This window comes from Drosophila erecta, unplaced genomic scaffold (assembly GCF_003286155.1).
Source record: "Drosophila erecta strain 14021-0224.00,06,07 unplaced genomic scaffold, DereRS2 tig00000021-arrow-pilon, whole genome shotgun sequence".
NCBI classification, from domain to species: Eukaryota; Metazoa; Arthropoda; class Insecta; order Diptera; family Drosophilidae; genus Drosophila; species Drosophila erecta.
In genome coordinates this window covers 15,336,686-15,354,524 of record NW_020825198.1, presented here as the reverse complement: position 1 = coordinate 15,354,524, position 17,839 = coordinate 15,336,686, and the positions used below count along the sequence as shown (strand labels likewise).

Below are 17,839 nucleotides of genomic sequence, written 5' to 3'. Positions count from 1 at the left end.
TATGTTCAGAAATCGTTGCTGCTTCTTGTAATTCGTTTTGTATGAGAAATTAATAGCAATTGTATCACTTCAAATCAATAAGCACAGCCTTAAACATCAAAGAAAAATACCGATGATATCAAAACGAATATATTTTCTGTGTGTATTGATTGCGAGCCCGCCTATGAAAAGTCAATGGAGAACAAAACCAGTAAATGTAGGCAGACCATATAAAAGCTGTCGAAAATGATGTATCAATGAATATATTTCACAGGTCCCAGTTATTTACTGAAACGACAGGAGCGAGTCTCGGTCGAGGGACACCAACGGACTTACATCAGGAATACGCAGACCAAGGTAAGGGAACTCTACCGCCGTCCGCTGGCTGGAGTTTCCGGTTCCGCCTCGAAAAATCCGAAGGTAGAGAGCGTATCTTCCTTTGAGAAAATCCAACAGACGCGCCAGAAGGTGGAAAGCCTAAACCAGAGGATCGGCAATGAGTTGTATAAGTTGGGGCGCTTTCGCAATCATTTCCTCGAAGTCAAGGACGCCATGAGCCGCTCTGCGAGTCCCGAGAAGGCGAAGGTGAAGAACCTGACTTGGAGCCAGAGTTTGAAGGCGAATCAAGCCAAAGAGAGTGCCCTGTCCATCGCCAGGAGTCCTGCATCCGGTGCCCAGCGGAAAGGCAAGTGGGCCAAGTGCCGCACCATCGCAGTCGCTGTCAGGAGTGATTCTCCGAGCGTCGCTGAACGGGTCAGTGGAGGTTGCTGCTGCTGTGACTGTGGATATGGGGCTCTTAAGCACCAAACTGTGTACCAAAACAGCTATGGAACTTGTCATTGCTGCAACTACACCGGCAACTGCGACATGGGGTGTCATCAACAGTTCTGTGCTTGCGGTGGTCTCTATGGAGAGATGTCATCGCATAGGGGTACCCAGTTTGGCATACCCTATAATATCTTTCCGCGTCAAAATTGCCGAAGATTTGTGACCGACCTAAATACGGAGGCATTCTGCCGCAACTGGCGGCCAGTAGTCGAGCGTGCTTTATCACCCAAGGAGCGCAAGGATGGTTCAGCTCAGGCTAAAGCGCCGGATAAAAGAAATCCCGCTAGAATTGGAAAGTCCACAAATTATAAAAAACTGGATTCTAATGCTAAGAGGGAAACTACCTCCATGGGCACGACTTCACCAGCTGTCAATAAAGCAAGAAAACCTGAAAAACCAATCAAAATTGGACAGAAGAAAGTGCACGAGTCTTCCAAGGATCATGACCAAAAAAAATGCAAGCCGAACGACATTAGTTTTCTGGCCTCGAAGGAAATCACCAGTAAAGCTCAACCATCCAAGTTTTGCCCAGAGGAACTGACGGATGAGACCAAGGCGCGAAATTACCAGGAGTATTTGGATCTGTATAAACAACAAAACTGCAAGCCTCTACAGCCGAATCCCACATACACAAGAGTGGCAGTTAAGGAGGAAATCAAGTCGGAAATGGACGAAATGGCACTAAGAAAACCTAAGGATTCCACTCCTCGGACTGATTCAGATAGGATAAAGGAACAGTATGCGGAGAATGGCAGCTCAGATTCATTAGAAGGTGAAACTGAACTTGATTGCTTACACTACAAAGAAATTACTGCTCACTACCAATTGGACGATTTGGGATCGGCCATTTCAACTCCGGATAGTGGTCCCTATCAGTGCTGTGAGGAAAAGGATTCCTATACCAATCAGGAATGGGAGTACATCACCCACCAGCGAGGTGACTCAAAGGAGGTTAAGCTCCAGGGCGAAAGAAACTTTCAAAAAAGCGGTGAGTCCACAAATGCCAATCGCACGCATGCCCAGCAATCCAAGTTCCTAAGGTCCAGGGACAGTAATTGTGAAGCAATAAGACAGGAAAGGCGGGAGCTTTGCGAAAAGGGTGATGGGCAAAAAAGAACCCATCCAGTTCAGCGATCAGTTACACCACAAAGCAGAGGACCCACCAGCTATGCCTCGATAGCTCTTCAATATCCTTCGGCTGGACATGTCCAAAGGGAAACAAAGAACACCCAGACGGAGTGTCCGTGTCGGGAGAGTCCCACGCAAACAGAGAGGCAGATCGGGATGAACAAAGCCTCTCAAGTGTGCCGCGAAGGACAGTATTCTGCATCACCAACGCCATCTCAATTCCAAAACTCTTCTTTGATGTCAATGGTTTCCGGTTTAGATTACGATTATGTCCATAGGGTGTTGGATTGCCGGCAAGGTAGTCCCAGAACACCAAGAGAAGTGCAGCAATCGCATGATGACTACCACATCCAGACTCCCCCATATAGTACGAGAACACCGCCGCAATCTTATAGACAACATAAAAGTGCTCAGATCGCGCAAGCTAATTCAATTGAAACTCTATCGTCGAGTTCTCAGTCACAATGCTGTCAGTGTCAGGAAAGCTATAAAATCCAGTATACTCAAAATATGTCCGGCAATATTGACTGTTTTCGGAGTGATGACGAATCCTCCCAGCTGGATTGTCCCATCTGTACCGACGCTCCACCTGAATGTGTTCGTTATGGAGGCGAGATCTTGAAGCATCCTCAACAGCATAGCCCAAGATCGTGTATGTCTTCCTCAAGACAAGTTCCAGTTCTGGATACAGTCTGTGAAAAGCGTACGCGAACCGTGACCTTTGAAGACGAGAGAGGGGACATGACCAAGGAGCAGCATGTGCAGGAAAGTTGTCGCAGTCTAATCGATTGGGAGCGCGCCCTTAAATACCACACGGCAGAGCGTGGCGATGAGATGGATTATACGGAACACAGCTCCACATGCAGTAAGTTGTTCGACGGCTTATTACAAAACTCTGCCAGGGGTCATGGGTTATTTAAAACGGATATAAGTATTGCTACACTAATACATATTATTGGTACCTAATTACAAACACTTATTTCAAATTATACTTCATATCATTACAAAATGTGCACTTATAAGTAGTGTAACCTCGTAGGATCCAGCAGCTCTGCGGAGCACACTTGCATTGAGTCCGCCTACGATGATGACTTCGCCAGCTGCGAGGAGTCGCAGCCACAGGCCAACCACATGCGGATAGCTCCGTTTAATGGCTGTCCCTGCATGTACCAGACCTACATGAACCTGGCCTCCATGTGCCAGAAGTAAGGTGGCTTCATTCAGCGAGAGTCCTTGACCCGAGATAATCGCGGCCGTCGTTGCATTAAATTTTTATTTAGTTTTTAACAATCTTGTATCTTTACAATTTCGATATCCCGCCAAAACATTAAATTTGAGTTAACACAATAAACAAGTAGCGCATGTTAAATTTGCTTTGAATTACAGAGTCTTTGGTGGCACCCGGGGACTAACCTCGCGGGTTCTAGCCTGATTGTAGCGATCGTCGACGAGATTTCGGCGCAGCTCGCTTACCTGTTGCTCAAACTCGTCAGCCAGCTCCTCCTGGCGCCTGGAGCGGGCACGCTCCTCCTGCAACTGATTCTGTTGGGGAATAGAATACATTGTAAGTATTTAAGGAGCCATTAAAATGCAATACATTTAACTAAGTGGTCTGCTATTGTAGCCCTCACTCAATTATCATTGGGAAAGCCGAAGTGGAGCGGTTACCCTTGACTGCCCAAACTTACCAAAGTCTGCTGAAGCTGACGTTGCAGTCGGTCCACTTCGTTTTTGGACCTAATGTCGTCGTCTTCCTGACGCTGCTGGTCATTGTGCAAGCGCCCGAGCATGAGATCAGTGGTTTCGGTGGTGACCTGATTAAGCGCCAAACTCTGCTGCAGCTCATCGCGCAGTTTTTCGCATTCTTTCACCAGCTGCAGAGAACATAATTCATGTGAAAATGAATAGCGAACAGTTTAGAGCTACTCACAAGCGCTATTCAGTTATGCGGCTATAAAGCTACGAGTATTGTTAGAAAGCGAAGTTGAGTACAGCAGAGTGTTCTAGCTAGGTTAGAGATACGGAAACGGGTCTGGACCGGAGCTGAAGCTCACCTTTTTGCGAAAGTCATTCACTTCATTCAGCTCCGCATTGAGCTTGCTCCTTTCCACGTCCAGCTTATCGCACAGCTCCTTGCGGGCCTCCAGATCCACCTTCTGCACACGGATCTCGTCCCGGGCGTTCTCCAGGTCCCGTTCCACACAACGCACCGAGGCCCGGGCGGCGGTCAGCTGCACCTCCATATCATCGAGTGCACACTGGCGACAATGCAGCTGATCCTGCAGGCTGCGCACCTCGCACTCCAGCTCACAGATCTGTCGCCTGCGTAAAAGCGGATGGTAATTGGGATTATATATTACAAGTGATAGGTAAGTAAGAACTTTGAAACCCACCTGAACTCAACCGCCTCGCACTCCAGACTTTGGTTATTACCCTCCAGAGTCGCTTGGCCGAGGGTTAGGTGCTGGTAATGATCCAGCATCTCATCGCGCTCCTTATCCTTGAATTTAGAGCACACCTGTATGCCGACTCGAGATCTTGGACTTATGAACTAGTTATAGGAAGCAACTAACCTTCTGGGTGAGCAAATCCTCGGCCTTCTTGACCTCCTGGACGTACTTGTGCAGCTGCTGCTTCATGTTAACCACCTGCTTCTCGGACTCCTCCAGCTTCTTCTGCAGCGTCCTGGCCTCCACTTGGGCATCGCTCAATTTGTCCATCAGCCGACTGTGGGGCAACAAATTACATATGTATGTGTGTACATGGCGAAAACCATAGAAAAAATCCCTAATGATCGGGCAAAAAAGAGATTTGCCTCAGCGCGGAAGCAGTTCTATGATATCTTCACCTCGCTAATGACTTTTTTGCTCACCGATTCTCTGCTATTGCCTCATCGCGACTGGCTTTGAGTGCCACAATCTGCTGGCGCAGCGTTTTACTTTCCGTCGAGGTCTCCGTCAGTTCTGAGTCGCGCTGTCGGTTCCTGCTGGTCAGTTTTCTGTAATGGAGGAGCAGAGGAGACGGGGCAATCAATTGGAATCAATGCTGAAGGCGTAGCGCAATCAATGCCACTGTCTGCCAGAACCTGACCCTCTTCCGATGGCCATAAAGAGGTGGTCAGTCAATAGGTGCACTACCAAAAAAAAGCAAATCTTAATTCGAACGGAAATGATAGAAAGTGATATTTCTTATACCTTGGAATAAACCACAGTGGGCACATGGGCAAACAAAAATCAGTACTTTTTGATTTAAAAAAATGTCACTAAAATGTATTTAAAACATTTGCTCAGCCTTTCCCATTAGATTAATAGTATAATTATAAAATAATTATAAAGAGAGATTAAAGTTGAAGGCCAGTTGAATAACAGCTTAGTGTATCTTTCAGATTTAAATTAATTTGAAACATAATGGAGCTTACAATTACTTTTGTATTTTAGTTAGCAAACACATGTAATTCAAATGAACAGATTCAGTTGTTTCCGAGTCTTTGCAATGAAAGTAACAATGAATCATGCTCAGTGCACAAGTGGATAGGAGTATCTAGCACTAACTACCCATGCCAGGCACGTAGCCACACACATCCGCACTTGGCCAGAAGCTCAAGAACACACGGCAGTCAAAGTCGCCACCGCCATCGCCATCGAATGGCCACAGCCATAGCCGAATCCATCGCCGTCCGTCAGTCAGTCATTAAGGCTAAACAAAGTTCAAATACCCGTCACTGCCGCCGCTGACGCAGAGCTGAGATGGCCGAGATGGCTGAGATGGCTGAGATGGCTAAGAGCGAAACGGACAAAGCGCTTAGCACGCTCACACACATCCACTGGGCCTCACCTTTGAAAGAGCGGACATGGTGGGCAAGAGCGGGCTGCTCAAGAGCTGGCTCAGGCAGTGAAACATGGCCAAAACCATGGCTCAGACGTTTGTTACCTGCCCAAGCGAACGGACGCCGCGATCGCTTGGTTGCGTCGGTTGGTCAGTCGGTTTGGTCGATTGGTCGGTTCAGTTCTGTCCTAGGGAACCGTCTCCATCCAAAAAGTGTAGCGAATATCTGTGTTTTGTTATTGTGCGTGATTGCTGAAACCAAATCAAAACAAATTGAGCCCTCACCAACCAACCAGTTTGGACACCATACCAACCAAGTTGCAAAAGGTGCGATCGCAAATGAGGGACGGCATAGTCCCCGCAAAGCCAGAATAAATACCATGTGAAAGAGGAAACCAAGAATATTTGCTCGACTTAATTCCCAGTAATCCATTCTTATCCCATAAAGGAAGCCGATTTTTACCTGGTTTAGTGCCAAGTGTTTCTATTTTCATAAAATAAAAATCGAACAAGTTACTAAATACAAGAAAGAATTTAACAATAATGCAATGGATGTATTAATCAGTGAAACAACCGAACAAGTTAGCACCAAATAAAAGCAGATTTAATTAATGTGTATAATTATACCTCCAAAGAGACGTTGTTCGATAGCATTTGTGGCTGTCAATCCATATACAATCCAATTTATAACGAACAATAAGCTGAACCATATTTGAAAATTAAATCAAAGCGTGTTAAAAAGGAGCAGCTGCTTTGAAAGTGTATTAAATAATTTATGGAAGATTATAAAAAAGTAACAAATGGCCCAACAATAGAAGGGAGCAAAGCAATATAAAACCACAATAAACCTTAATAAAAGCCTAAAAGGGCACTGAATAAATTTACAATACAATTTTGGGTCATAATTGATAACATGAGCTCATTAGTTTTCTTAATTAGGTGCACAACGCAACCCCAAATAAATCAAGTTGGTGTGTTAACAAGCAAGTTGCGAGATCTAATAAATGTTTTACAAAACTAAATTAAAGTTCCGGAAGACTGCGAGTTAAATACAAATTTTAAAGGCTAAGAAATCCTTGCTAGATAAACAGAAAATACGCATATCATCATTTATCATTTAAATATCAATTAAATATTAACGCTTGGAAGCGTTCAACAAAGAAAATCCAGTTAACAGAAGAATAAAGTATTCAAAGAAAATATTCAAGAAATGCAAGCAAAAAATATTAAATCATAACTCATCAAAAAATCGAATGAGGAACCCAGAGCAGCGATTGCCAAGCTAAAGGTGAAACGGCTCAATTGATTTGTGCAAAGGTGATCACATTAAATCCAGTTTGTGTGTTAACAACAAGCTTGCGAAAGGTGCCAATTCGAGTGGAGTAAATGGGCCGGAGAATCCCCAGCCAGCCAGAATAAAACGCTGACGCAGAAGGAAAACCAGTTGGCCATGCAACCGCTGGGTTAGCAGAGCGCTCCAAAACGGGCCGCAAATCACGCAACCCGTACCGCCCAAGTGTGGCACCTTTCGTGTCCAGCGGCGGCTGGCTGGCTGTTGCTGCTGCCACATGTTGCTTCATCATCTGCGGCCGGTTACATAAGTTTGGTAGCCACCGGATTGGAAAAGAGCAGAAGATTTCTGACCAGCGGTCGGCAGCTGAGGCGAAAAGAAGTCAAGATAAATGGGTATTTGGGTCATGGTTAACCGCGCGCGAACCGTTTACTGGTTTTCAGTGTTTTGGGTTTTTGGCCTTTTAGTTTTCATTTTGTGCCTTTTGTTTTTTTTTTTTTTTGCGCTGCGGTCCGGCCAACATGATAATCAGTGCCCCAAAGGGTTGGCTAATTCGAATTGGACCCGCTTTAAACCCTCCGCCGCTGCAGCGTTGAATTGATTTTTAAACAGCAGCGACGACAATGGAAAAGTCATCCATCATCCGGTTTAATGGGAGCTTCCACCCCCGACGAATTAAAAGAGCAGGGGGAAAACTACACCAGCTCGAACTTAATTTAATTTAATGACTTCAAATCAAGTTATTTGCTCCTTCAGTCAATGGCTAATTTTCACGCAAACGATTCGTTATAAATGACCCTCAAAAATGCCGAAATCTATTCATTATTCAAATCGATTAATAATGGTTCGACACAATACAATATTACGGTTTTCTGACACCTTTGCATCAATACACTTTCAAAACCGGAAACTCCATCCTGAGATTTTAGCACATACTACAAGTTGACCTAGAAATTTCCATTTCTGATTTACACATCTAATCAGAAAGTTACTAATCAATCAATCACTTTTGATTTCAGCGCCACCATGAGGCGTCGCAAAGTGCTCATCTGCTGGGCTGCTCTGCAGGCGGGCAGCTCCATCCTCACCTGCCTGCTTCTCCTACTGACCACCGGCCAAAATCCGCAGCAGGTGGCGGCCGGCATTGTGCCACCTCCGTGGAGTGATCCCGCACAGAATCCGTGCGCCAGCATGTCAGGTGGCTGGCAGCTTTTATACTGGGCACCTCTGAAGAAGTGCTTCAAGATATTCACCCTCGGCTATCCGTGTCCGGAAACCATGGAGCTCAGTCCCACCGCAGTGAGTGCCAAGCGGAAGGATCTGCCGGCGGCCGAGTGCCGCTGCCCTCCGGGAACTGCACTCAGTCCGCTCCACGATAATGTGTGCTATAGGCTCTACGAACGGGGACCCTGCCAACCCGAGGAGTACTTCCAACCCGTGCCGGACCAGGCCAAGAGGTGAGTTGAGTTCGGTTCTTAGCTGGAGCTACGAAAATGAAGCAACTTTCATGTTCTCATTTTCACTTACAAAAGGTTCAAAGGTTCTCTACTTTTGATTTCAATTGCGAAACTCGGGTTTTAACATTAATCATAGGTTTGGAGAAAGTTGCAGTGCACTTCAGCAATACCGGAAGCATTCTACTTTAATATCTCGTTTTTCAAATCGAGGAAAGTTAATTTATTTTCCACAATTTATGTACACTCACATCCAGTTCTACTTTTACGACATGCAACCTTTTGGTTTTATGTAAATACAACTAAACCAGTCGTGTCAGCAACATGAAATGCACTTTAATTCTCAGGGCACTTAAATATTTACTTTCAAATAGCTTCATTTTACTAGCAGTTTTTGTTTCACATTGTGGGACAACCACTGCATCCAATGATGGTGTTAATCTTCCGAAAACTTCACCAAACATAATTTAAAAAGCACCGACATCTTCCCGAATTTACTCATGGTTGATCTTGATCTCGTTCCCAACTGACTAAGCGAAAAGCATCCAAAAGATGAGTATAAAGGCCAAGTAGAGAAAGAACTTGGAAAGGAGTTGTTCATGCTGCAAAACCCGTGTGCCGCGATTAGGAGCAGCATGGCGTGGCTCGCCCAAATTCAGGGAAGATGCAAGAAAGCCAAAGGGAAAACCAAGACCGAAGGACATGTGAAAGCCACGACCAAATCCCACCTCCGCTTCGGGCTCCGAGCGATTGCCAGTTGGACGCGGCGGAGTTTTGTCCCGCGGATCCTCCTGCCTCGTATCGTTTCGTCCGTAGAGCGGTATTACTTTGTTTCTATCCACGGCCGACTTGCAAACGGGACACACCTTGCGGTTGGGTTGCGTCAATAGCCACCGATGCAGACATGGCCAGCAATACAAGTGGCCACACATGCTGACCACGGCATTCTGTGCGGTCTCCAGACATATGTTACACTCGTAGAACGATTCGTCCTTAGTGTCCTTTGGAATAGACTCAGCCGACATTGTTTCCGATGTGTGTGTTTCGCCCAGGCAATTTTGACGCAGTCTACGTGTCCCAAAATAAAATGAAGTAATCCCAACAGTTCATGTGATATCTTCCATAATCTATCAGACTTCCCATACACAAGTTTTAAAAGATTGCTATTACTTCGGAAGATTCTCGTACGCCAATACAGTTCATTTATATCCGAGTATTCGCTTTGTATGCAAATGACATGTTTTAAATCCTTTTCAAATCCTTTGCAGAACCGGCAACCGTTGGGGAACATGCAAGCGACCGCTGCAGTGTCCGGAGGACATGCTCTTCTGGCCAAAGGACAACAAGTGCTATGCGAGGCATGCAAAGGGTCCCTGCAGCCGGGGAAAACTGCTAGTTCAAAACGAGGACGGACTGGCAGAGTGCCGCTGCGAGAATGTGGGCGAGTTGTCCTCGTTCTACTATCCGGCAGAGGAGTCCTGCTACGAGCACTACACCAAAGGACCCTGCTCGACGCCGGGCCACATCTTCTTGCCCGGCGGTCGATGCGACTGCCAGCGGCACCTGCCGCACTATCATGCTCCGCATCAAATGTGCTACGAGCTGGGTAGGATTGGCCATGGATTGCGGCAAACTTTAATTTAGAACAACACTTTGGAGGCCATATCCGGCCTTGGAAATGCTGTTCTACATAGCTACACATTTTGCCTATATATCGTATATAATGTTCTCCCACTTTTCAGACACTCCTGGTCCCTGCCCACCTGGCCACATCTTTCGCATACCCGACGAGGTCCAGGAGACAACTGGCAGCAGCCTGCAGCTTTTGCCTCGTGCCCGGTGCCAGTGCAAGGAGGGCTATGTGCCCTGGAGCGATGGCATTTGCTATCGCTTGTACACACGGGGTCCCTGTGGGCCCAACGAGTTCCTGGTCAACGGAACCAGTTGTGTGCGCAACTTCTGTGGCAAGAATCGCCTGTACTTCCCAGCGGAAGATTCCTGCTACAGAATTGGATCTCAAGGCCCGTGTGCCCTGCATCAGGTGGTGATATTTGACTTCACCGCCAGGCCATCCATCGATGGCATCTCCTACAATGGCATGTGCGGTTGTTCCGGTGTCCTCACCAATCTGGATCAGCAGTGCACGGGCGAGGGTGCGGATAAGGAACAGAATATATGCGAGTCCACGCCCGGAATGGTCGAGATCAATGGGCAGTGCCACAAGCTGTATAGCCGAGGACCCTGCGGCGCGGGTCAGTGGCTGGAGCCACTGAAATCGCAAGCCACGAATGGCACTTCAATTTTGGCCCACGCCAGCCGGGCCAAGTGCGTCTGTCGACCGGGTTACACGCCCTCGGAGTCGGATCAACGCGGCATGAGCAATTGCAGCGCTCCGAGTGTCAGCCTGGCGAGGTATTTAACCAACGAGCGACTCAATTCAAAGTTTCTCAATGATCTGCACGTTGGTGGGACCACCTAAAATTCCCAATCTTCAAGCTATTTTCTGTCTGGTTGTGATGACTTCTACTCTTCCTCCGCATGCCCACCTAATTTTCTCCATATCATTCCTATTACCCTGTGTTTTTGTGTTGCATGCTCAGCGATTTTTGATCGAATCGATCACTTGTTATTCAATTAACCATTTTGTTCTCTTTTAGGTGGTTTTTAGAAATATTCGGTTAACGTGTTCGATAGGAAGAGACAGTGCCATTAATGTATTACATCGACTAATGTACGGAGTTGTATTTAAGGAAAAGCCCGATAAATAAAATAAAACAATTTGAAAGACTAACAATATAGTTTAGAAATTAAAAACGAAATGTCTTTTCATTTTTAGAGAAAAGCGTTTTCTAAAACAACCATAATTGCTCACACTTACCGCACTTTATCCTCGAGCTCCTTCACATTCTGCTCCAGGGCATTCCGTTTTTCCTTGCAATCCTTTAGCTCATACTCCAGTTTGCATGCCCGCTCCGTTTTAGTGTCCAATTGATGCTGGTGAAGCAGAAAAAATATTGTTAATATATTTAGAAAATGGGATGAGCTGAAGTTACCAGAAGAGTATCCTTCTCGTGTTCTAGAGATATGTAAGTCTGCCGCAGAGCTCCTATGTCCACGCGCAGTTGAGCAACCTCGCTGCGGTTGGATTCCCGGCTGGAGTCCAAGGTGCTTGCCCGCACATCCGCCGACTGTCGGTGACGTTCGGCCACCAAAAGCTTGCTCTGATAATCCGCTATGATGCGCTCGTTTTGATCGTTGAGCATGCTGCATAGCAAATTTATAAAAGATAAGAGACTATGATAGCTTGTTTAGCAGTTTTCCGTGTTTACTCACGTTATTTGACCATTTTCGGTCTGTAGTTTATCAATTTCGCTTTGCATGGAGGCCACACGCTGCCTCATCTGAACCAAATCCTCCTTGAGCAGCACCAGATTCGTTTCAGTTGGCAAACGAGCCGAGTTAAGTTCCCGATTATCACGTTCCATCTGCCGCAGGCGGTCGTTGAGTTCTTCGTTACGCACGCGCAGCGTCTGCAGCTCCTCGGCGTGTAGTTGAACCGTGCACAGTTGCTTCTCCCTCAGGGTATCCCGCTCGCAGCGAACACGTTCAAGCTCGGACCTGGCACAGTCCCGTTCGCGCTCCACCCTTGCAATGGCCGCCTGGACGCAGTCACTCCGATTGCTATTGGCGGTGGAAGTACTGGATGAAGCTGTGGCGGGGGGCAGTGTCTCATACTGTACACTTTTGAGTGGCGAAAATTGCAGCTTTCCACCAGGGAACAGTTCGGATCGCAGGGCCCTTAGCTCCTCGTCCTTGGATTTGATTTGGGCGTGCAAGAAGGCGATCTCCGACTCGGATCCGGACTTGCTCATCAGGCGCAAGTACTCCTTCTGGAAGAAGTCCCGCTCTGATGACAGGCGTATTTTCTCTTCATCTAGGGTGACGTTGGAATGTTTATTCTGATCCTTGAGCTCCTTTTGCAGCTCCAAAATCTTGGCTTGCATTTTCTGAAGTTTCTTCTTGTGCTTTTCATTGGTGGCCTCCAGTTCCTCTTCACGACGAGTCAAAAGATTCAAGCGTTCATTAAGATTATGCTTGTCACTTTGGTTGGAAGCAAAGCCACCGGCCAGTCGGTGATCCTTTCCCTTCTTCTTAAGCTCCAACTGCAGTTGCCGTAGTTCGAGTTCCTTGGCATCGATCTCCGCATTGGCCTGCTGTTCCACTTGCAAAGCAGCCTCCTTGAGCTCCTCCAGCTGCGTTTGTAGCTTTACTTTGTCCTCCTCGGAGCTTAGAGCACGTTGCATGGCATCGTGCATCTTGTCCTGGAATTCGCGAACTTGCAACATCAAATCGCTCTTCTCGCGCTGCAACAGATCGATGTCCTGGGAGAGGGCGCCCACATCCTTATAGCAGCAATCCTTGGCTAAAGCTGCTGGAGGTCGTCCTCCTGCTAACATGTCGTTTAAGCGGCGAATCTCCCGATTTCTGGCCTCCACTTTGCGTTTGAAGAACTCCAGTTGTTCGCCGGCTGCCGTAAGATCGTTCTGCATCTTGTCTAGCTCCTCCTGGCCACTGGTTTGCGTCACTGTCACACCATCTTTGGTGGTTGTGGTGGTCTTCTGGAATACCCCAGCATTGCATTTTGTGCATTTAAGAGCAGTGCCCAGTACAGTTGGCAGCACATTGCCCGAACGCACTGTGGTTATAAAGGGTTTTTTGGCTGAAAAGCAGAACATTTTTATAAGACGAACGTTAAGCATGTGGTTTATACTTGTGACTATGTGAGGAAGGTGCGATTCCAACTAATTGCTAGCTAAATATCTTAGACCTACTTTGACGACCAATGCCAGCCTGCGACTTTTTGTTCGTGACGGATGAAACCATTTGCTTGGTGAGCAAAGCGTCCAGTTGGCTTTGAAGCCCATCATTGTGACTCTGCAAGTGCTGCTTGTCCAACTCCAGATTTCGGATCTTGCGCTCGGACTCTGCAAAAGGGTTTAAGAAACATATGTACACATGTAGTTAAAAATCAAACATAAATCGATTAAAACATACCACACAGGCGCAGCTCGTAGTCCTCCCTGTCCCGCAAAAACTGGAGATGCAGTTCATTGCACTCGGCCAGCAGGCGGGAGTTGTCACACTTGTATGGTTCGACGCCCAGCTCCCAACAGGTCTTTTCCTGCCGAAACGAGAGCCACAACAAAAGAAGTGCTTAGCAACCAACAAACCACAACAAATAAGGAAGAACGTAAGCTTAGAGCCAATGTGTTAATATCGTTGCACCTCCAATTTTGAGAGTTCCTTTTAATTTGTATAGTCTAGCATTCAAAATGAAGCATATTTGGATTATATTGAATAAGAAAACCAAAAAGAAACATACACCATAGGTTTCTCCTGGGATTCTTACAATTATAATCATAACAGATATATTTGTGTTTAAAAATATCAATCTCTTCATTAAGAAATTGGCATGATTACTAATATTATAGTGACATATATATGTTGTACTCCCTATTGGTATACACACCTCCAGCAGCTCGGCCACCTTTTTCTTGGTATCCCTCAGGCATTCTGTGGTCTTGATTAGGTCCCCGAAAATAGCCTGCAATATAAAAGGAGCGGGATTATGCCAGAATTTGATACTAACAGGGAAGAATGTTACCTGGACCAGTGGAATGGCCAAAACGGGCAATGTTTGTGTGAAACCCATGATGTCCAGTTTGCAGCGAAGGTCCTTAAAGTCGCCATCGTTGATATTCATGGGAAAACACTTATAGTAACAAAAAAGTTCCTAGTTAATCTACTAAATGCCCTAAATTTCAGAAAATGCGCAATAAATGCAATGCTATTCAATCAAATCAAAACAAAACCGGACTACAGCCGATATTTATCGGTTATCGACTCCAACGCTAGCTACAATGTGACCATCATTGCTCGACAACAAAATCTATTGAAAATATGCTTCAGTATTTTATTTTCGAAGTAAACGATTATCTCCGTTTATAAATTTTAAAACTTAGTTACAATATTCTTCATTGCTTCTATTCGTATAAAAGGTATAATTTGTTTACCTCATGTACACGGCAATTATAATTGTCGAAACTGGTGTATTTATTAATAAACGTAAACTAAACAGTGTGGATCAACGACTAGTCAACAACAAAACAATAGAAGTTCTTATACATAAATGGAGCTTCATTATCTGATATAAAATTACGTTCTGGCTTTTCCGAGGAAAATGGATTTACAGTTGGTGGCATAACGACATTTAAGTGCCGATTGGATTGGTTGATAAATTGAACCATATCCAAAGGTGCCTCGTACTTCGTATACGAAGTAACAACAATGGGGCAGTTCAGATTAAGTGCGGCTTGGATGGTTTCTGGCCAAGTATCTTCCAGTGCGAATCCAGTTGATCGATATAGGCCGCAGTTAAAGAAGCAAACTAAGAATGCGTAATAATTAGTATTGGTTTCAGCTGAATTGCTGTTGGCTTACTCAAATTTGGCTTGAGAAAGTTCCCTTCTCCGCAGTAATCGTGATACAAGCTATTCTCAAAATGATAGTTAACAGTTCTCTGGGCTTTTCGGCAGGAACGGCAGCATCTAAATCATATGGATAACTTTTATAATCATTTTGTAACTGCTAAAAACAGGGGCGACTCACTTGATTTTCTTTAGCTGTTCAAACGATATATTGTTGGGATTCAGTTCAGGTCCAACAAAAACCACATTCAGCGTCTTAACCGCTGGTGTTATGTGGAGCAGGAAGAGTTCCCATTTCTGTAGCATATCCGCCTCGAACTCGATCTCCGCTCCAATTAGGTGGAGAGTCATCTCCTCGCAGTTCCTTAGCCGCTCGCAAAGTTTTAGGGCAAACCAGGCAGTCAATGGGCCTGTGGACACCTGGGTAAGCGCTGCGTACTCGCACTCATTGGTAACATCTATAAAAGAAGGTGATAGAAACCAGTAAGTTTTTAAAATTAACCAATACCGATCGAGTTACGAAGTTACGAAGTTACACACTCTAATGTTCAAGAGTAATGTAATGTTTTCTAAAAATAGTAATTCGATTTTTGATTTGTTCGAAATATATATTCCGTTTATTTTGAAAACCTTGCTTTTTGCAGCTAAAGATCTAAAAACTTATATCTTGATTTTCCAGATTTGACATGGTCGCCTATGTAAGTCCCAAATATAAAGGATCCTACATTGATAAAATCTATCGGCGGAATCTACTTACTATCCAATATTATGAATAAAGTATGTGCAATTAAAATACGCATGCATTCATAGTATATTAAGTATACTTACTAAAGTTCAGCTTCTTCATCATCGTTTTGGTGTTGGAGCAAGTCATGGGCAGCTCTCTAAGGATCTTATTGGGCAGAGATGGCTCCATGCGGCCAAATTTTTCCTGAAACATGATAAAGGCCTTGAAAATTTGGTAGGCTCCACACCACTTGGCGTGCTCCTTGCCGCGGTGCTCGGGCTTATCCTTGCAGAAAGCCAACTCGCCACATCCACCGCACATGGATAGACGTTTGAAGCGGTGCTCCCGGCACTTGGACTCGGCACAGAGGAGGGGGAATAGGAGCAACTCCCGTTCCGTTGCGGTGAGCTGACGATTCATCTCCTTCTCCACCTGGCGAATGCACACGATCCGGTAGGAACGGAACTGCTCCTCACTGAAGTCACCGCACTTGTAGAACATCTCGTGCCCTGCATCCGTCCACCCGCAAATTGGCAATTAGCGTGATTTATGAATCGCCGAAAGGCACTCACCATTGCGGTCCACCGTCTGGCGCAGGGCGTAGCACAGCTGGCGGTGCTCCTGGTCGTCTTTCATGTGCCCACTACTGCAGTAGTAGCTCAGTCCGCAGCGGGAGCAGGGTATCCGATTTTGGGCACACAGATCCGACTTGCAGAACTGTTGAGCGAGTAAAATTAAGGGTTCAAATGAAACAAACATGAAACAAAATATGGAAAATTACATTGCACAACGAGGCCATGAAGTATTGTCTTGGCTTATAGATGTACTCCACATACTCCTCCACTTCCTCATCGGATGACTCGACATCGCTGGGCGGCGCTTGGCTGAAAAGCTTTCCAAGATTGCTGAACAACGCCGCTGCTGGGGATTCACCAGCTCCTACCAAGTAAGCATATTTTAGTTATCTTGAATTTAAATTATTTCTTTTACGAACCCTTTGGCAGTTTGCTGCCCAGGCATTTGAGCAGGTCATTTATTTCCTCTTCTTTTGAAAGCACGGATGTCTTGGATTCGGTTTTGGTTTTTGTAGTTACCGAAGAGGTTGAAATCTTTGGTTTTTTTTCTTCACTTTTGATTTCCTTTGGTTGGGTAACTATTTTAGCTTGATCAGGAGGTGGCTTATTTTCATTAGATGGCACAGCACTATTTTTGGCCAATAATTTCCTGCGTAACAGTTGCTGTATTACCCGGATTGTATCGATCTCTTGCGGATTTGCCACTTGAGCATTTTGTGATAATAATTCAAGCAGAGGGTTTCCAATTGGTAAGTGATTTTCAACCGGACGTTTACTTTGTACAGCAGTTGCCGCTTGGCAGCCATTACTTTTGAGTGGAGCACTTTCCTCTGGAGATTCCCCTTGATCCTGCTGCACCTGGTTGATCTTGTTTCGCTGGCGATTGCGAATCCTTGGCTTCTTTTTGTGGACCCCCGACTGATTCATATTTGCCGGGCCTATTCGAGTGTTCGAGTGCAAAATTAGCCAGAGCACGTTGCTCAATTGAACGAACAATGAAGAATGCGCATTGTTCTTGGTCTAAGACTTGCGGTCCGCCTCGATTCAATTGGCCGCCAGCCATCGCTTCTCATCGCGGCCGCAAGCCCAAATGTATGCCCTGTCTATTTTTGTTGAGCACGGGCCGATGTCTGACAACGCCAGCCGGTGTATCTGAAACCGCATCCCGCATCTGTATCCGAATCCGTATGCGCTAGCGTCCATTATTATTCTCGAGTACCAGCGTTTGATTAATTCTCTGCCCATGTCTACTAATTGCGTCAACAAGCAGAGAACCACACTAGAGACCACTCTATGGTGCTCTTTAAAATATAGTTCCTAGCAGATAAGGGATTATGTATATATAATCCCAAAATATTTTTGCAACAATTTTGGAAATCAGGCATTTTTGTTAGTAAAGTACTGTCCTAAAACTGAGGATCAGTTGCCAAAAAGTCAATAGCACTGAGTATTGATGGAAATGCCGGTAAAAATAGAACAAATGGTTTTCAAAAATTGTTTCAAAAGATGTTTGACACTTTACGTGGTGACAAAAAGCTTTATTT

At 45.5% G+C, this 17,839-nt stretch overlaps 5 protein-coding genes across 8 annotated transcripts; 2 read left to right on the top strand and 3 right to left on the bottom strand.

The window, feature by feature from the left end:
- The first annotated feature begins 24 nt into the window (after positions 1–24).
- Positions 25–3,163, top strand: LOC6545954. Its single transcript, XM_026977876.1, has 2 exons — positions 25–2,800; positions 2,975–3,163. The coding sequence occupies exons 1-2, from the start codon at positions 532–534 to the stop codon at positions 3,142–3,144; spliced, it is 2,439 nt and encodes an 812-aa protein (XP_026833677.1). The 5' UTR covers positions 25–531; the 3' UTR covers positions 3,145–3,163.
- Positions 3,106–14,434, bottom strand: LOC6545952 (centrosomal protein of 135 kDa). Of its 3 annotated transcripts, none has more exons than XM_001972763.3 (13): positions 14,171–14,434; positions 14,036–14,110; positions 13,561–13,687; positions 13,338–13,490; positions 11,839–13,225; positions 11,559–11,769; positions 11,384–11,499; positions 4,808–4,933; positions 4,509–4,662; positions 4,329–4,435; positions 3,990–4,257; positions 3,624–3,809; positions 3,106–3,477 (listed from the first exon to the last, which is right to left on the bottom strand). In XM_001972763.3, the coding sequence occupies exons 1-13, from the start codon at positions 14,267–14,269 to the stop codon at positions 3,316–3,318; spliced, it is 3,171 nt and encodes a 1,056-aa protein (XP_001972799.1). In that variant the 5' UTR covers positions 14,270–14,434; the 3' UTR covers positions 3,106–3,315. The 3 variants fall into 3 exon arrangements, 2 of the variants coding, with proteins under 2 accessions (XP_001972799.1, XP_026833676.1); XM_026977875.1 differs by lacking the exon at positions 3,106–3,477 and adding an exon at positions 3,866–3,894 and having other exon boundaries at positions 3,732–3,809; XR_003407721.1 differs by lacking the exon at positions 3,106–3,477 and having other exon boundaries at positions 3,792–3,809; positions 3,866–4,257.
- Positions 5,809–11,313, top strand: LOC6545953. Of its 2 annotated transcripts, XM_001972764.3 has the most exons (5): positions 5,809–6,087; positions 8,071–8,508; positions 9,774–10,111; positions 10,248–10,917; positions 11,163–11,313. In XM_001972764.3, the coding sequence occupies exons 2-5, from the start codon at positions 8,078–8,080 to the stop codon at positions 11,185–11,187; spliced, it is 1,464 nt and encodes a 487-aa protein (XP_001972800.2). In that variant the 5' UTR covers positions 5,809–6,087; positions 8,071–8,077; the 3' UTR covers positions 11,188–11,313. The 2 variants fall into 2 exon arrangements, with proteins under 2 accessions (XP_001972800.2, XP_015013105.1); XM_015157619.2 differs by having other exon boundaries at positions 10,248–11,313.
- On the bottom strand, positions 8,632–9,756 carry LOC26525962 (E3 ubiquitin-protein ligase RNF185). The gene has a single exon (XM_015158716.2). The coding sequence runs from the start codon at positions 9,528–9,530 to the stop codon at positions 9,036–9,038; it is 495 nt and encodes a 164-aa protein (XP_015014202.1). The 5' UTR covers positions 9,531–9,756; the 3' UTR covers positions 8,632–9,035.
- Positions 14,435–14,562: 128 nt separating the features above from the next.
- Positions 14,563–17,611, bottom strand: LOC6545951. The gene is made up of 7 exons (XM_001972762.3): positions 16,715–17,611; positions 16,502–16,659; positions 16,293–16,437; positions 15,822–16,229; positions 15,175–15,451; positions 15,007–15,113; positions 14,563–14,953 (listed from the first exon to the last, which is right to left on the bottom strand). The coding sequence occupies exons 1-7, from the start codon at positions 17,220–17,222 to the stop codon at positions 14,658–14,660; spliced, it is 1,899 nt and encodes a 632-aa protein (XP_001972798.1). The 5' UTR covers positions 17,223–17,611; the 3' UTR covers positions 14,563–14,657.
- Between the last annotated feature and the right edge of the window lie 228 nt (positions 17,612–17,839).

Coding starts and splice junctions, on each gene's coding strand:
- LOC6545954 (XM_026977876.1), top strand. CDS start 532: ATGAGCCGCTCTGCGAGTCCCGAGAAGGCGAAGGTGAAGAACCTGACT. Junction 2,801..2,974: donor GGAACACAGCTCCACATGCA/GTAAGTTGTTCG, acceptor GTAACCTCGTAG/GATCCAGCAGCTCTGCGGAG.
- LOC6545953 (XM_015157619.2), top strand. CDS start 8,078: ATGAGGCGTCGCAAAGTGCTCATCTGCTGGGCTGCTCTGCAGGCGGGC. Junction 8,509..9,773: donor GTGCCGGACCAGGCCAAGAG/GTGAGTTGAGTT, acceptor AATCCTTTGCAG/AACCGGCAACCGTTGGGGAA. Junction 10,112..10,247: donor TCAAATGTGCTACGAGCTGG/GTAGGATTGGCC, acceptor CCCACTTTTCAG/ACACTCCTGGTCCCTGCCCA.
- LOC26525962 (XM_015158716.2), bottom strand. CDS start 9,530: ATGTCGGCTGAGTCTATTCCAAAGGACACTAAGGACGAATCGTTCTAC.
- LOC6545952 (XM_001972763.3), bottom strand. CDS start 14,269: ATGAATATCAACGATGGCGACTTTAAGGACCTTCGCTGCAAACTGGAC. Junction 4,934..11,383: donor GAGCTCGAGGATAAAGTGCG/GTAAGTGTGAGC, acceptor CCTCCATTACAG/AAAACTGACCAGCAGGAACC. Junction 3,810..3,989: donor TGAATGACTTTCGCAAAAAG/GTGAGCTTCAGC, acceptor TGTTCTCTGCAG/CTGGTGAAAGAATGCGAAAA.
- LOC6545951 (XM_001972762.3), bottom strand. CDS start 17,222: ATGAATCAGTCGGGGGTCCACAAAAAGAAGCCAAGGATTCGCAATCGC. Junction 16,438..16,501: donor TCATGGCCTCGTTGTGCAAT/GTAATTTTCCAT, acceptor CTCGCTCAACAG/TTCTGCAAGTCGGATCTGTG. Junction 15,452..15,821: donor GATGAAGAAGCTGAACTTTA/GTAAGTATACTT, acceptor CTTCTTTTATAG/ATGTTACCAATGAGTGCGAG.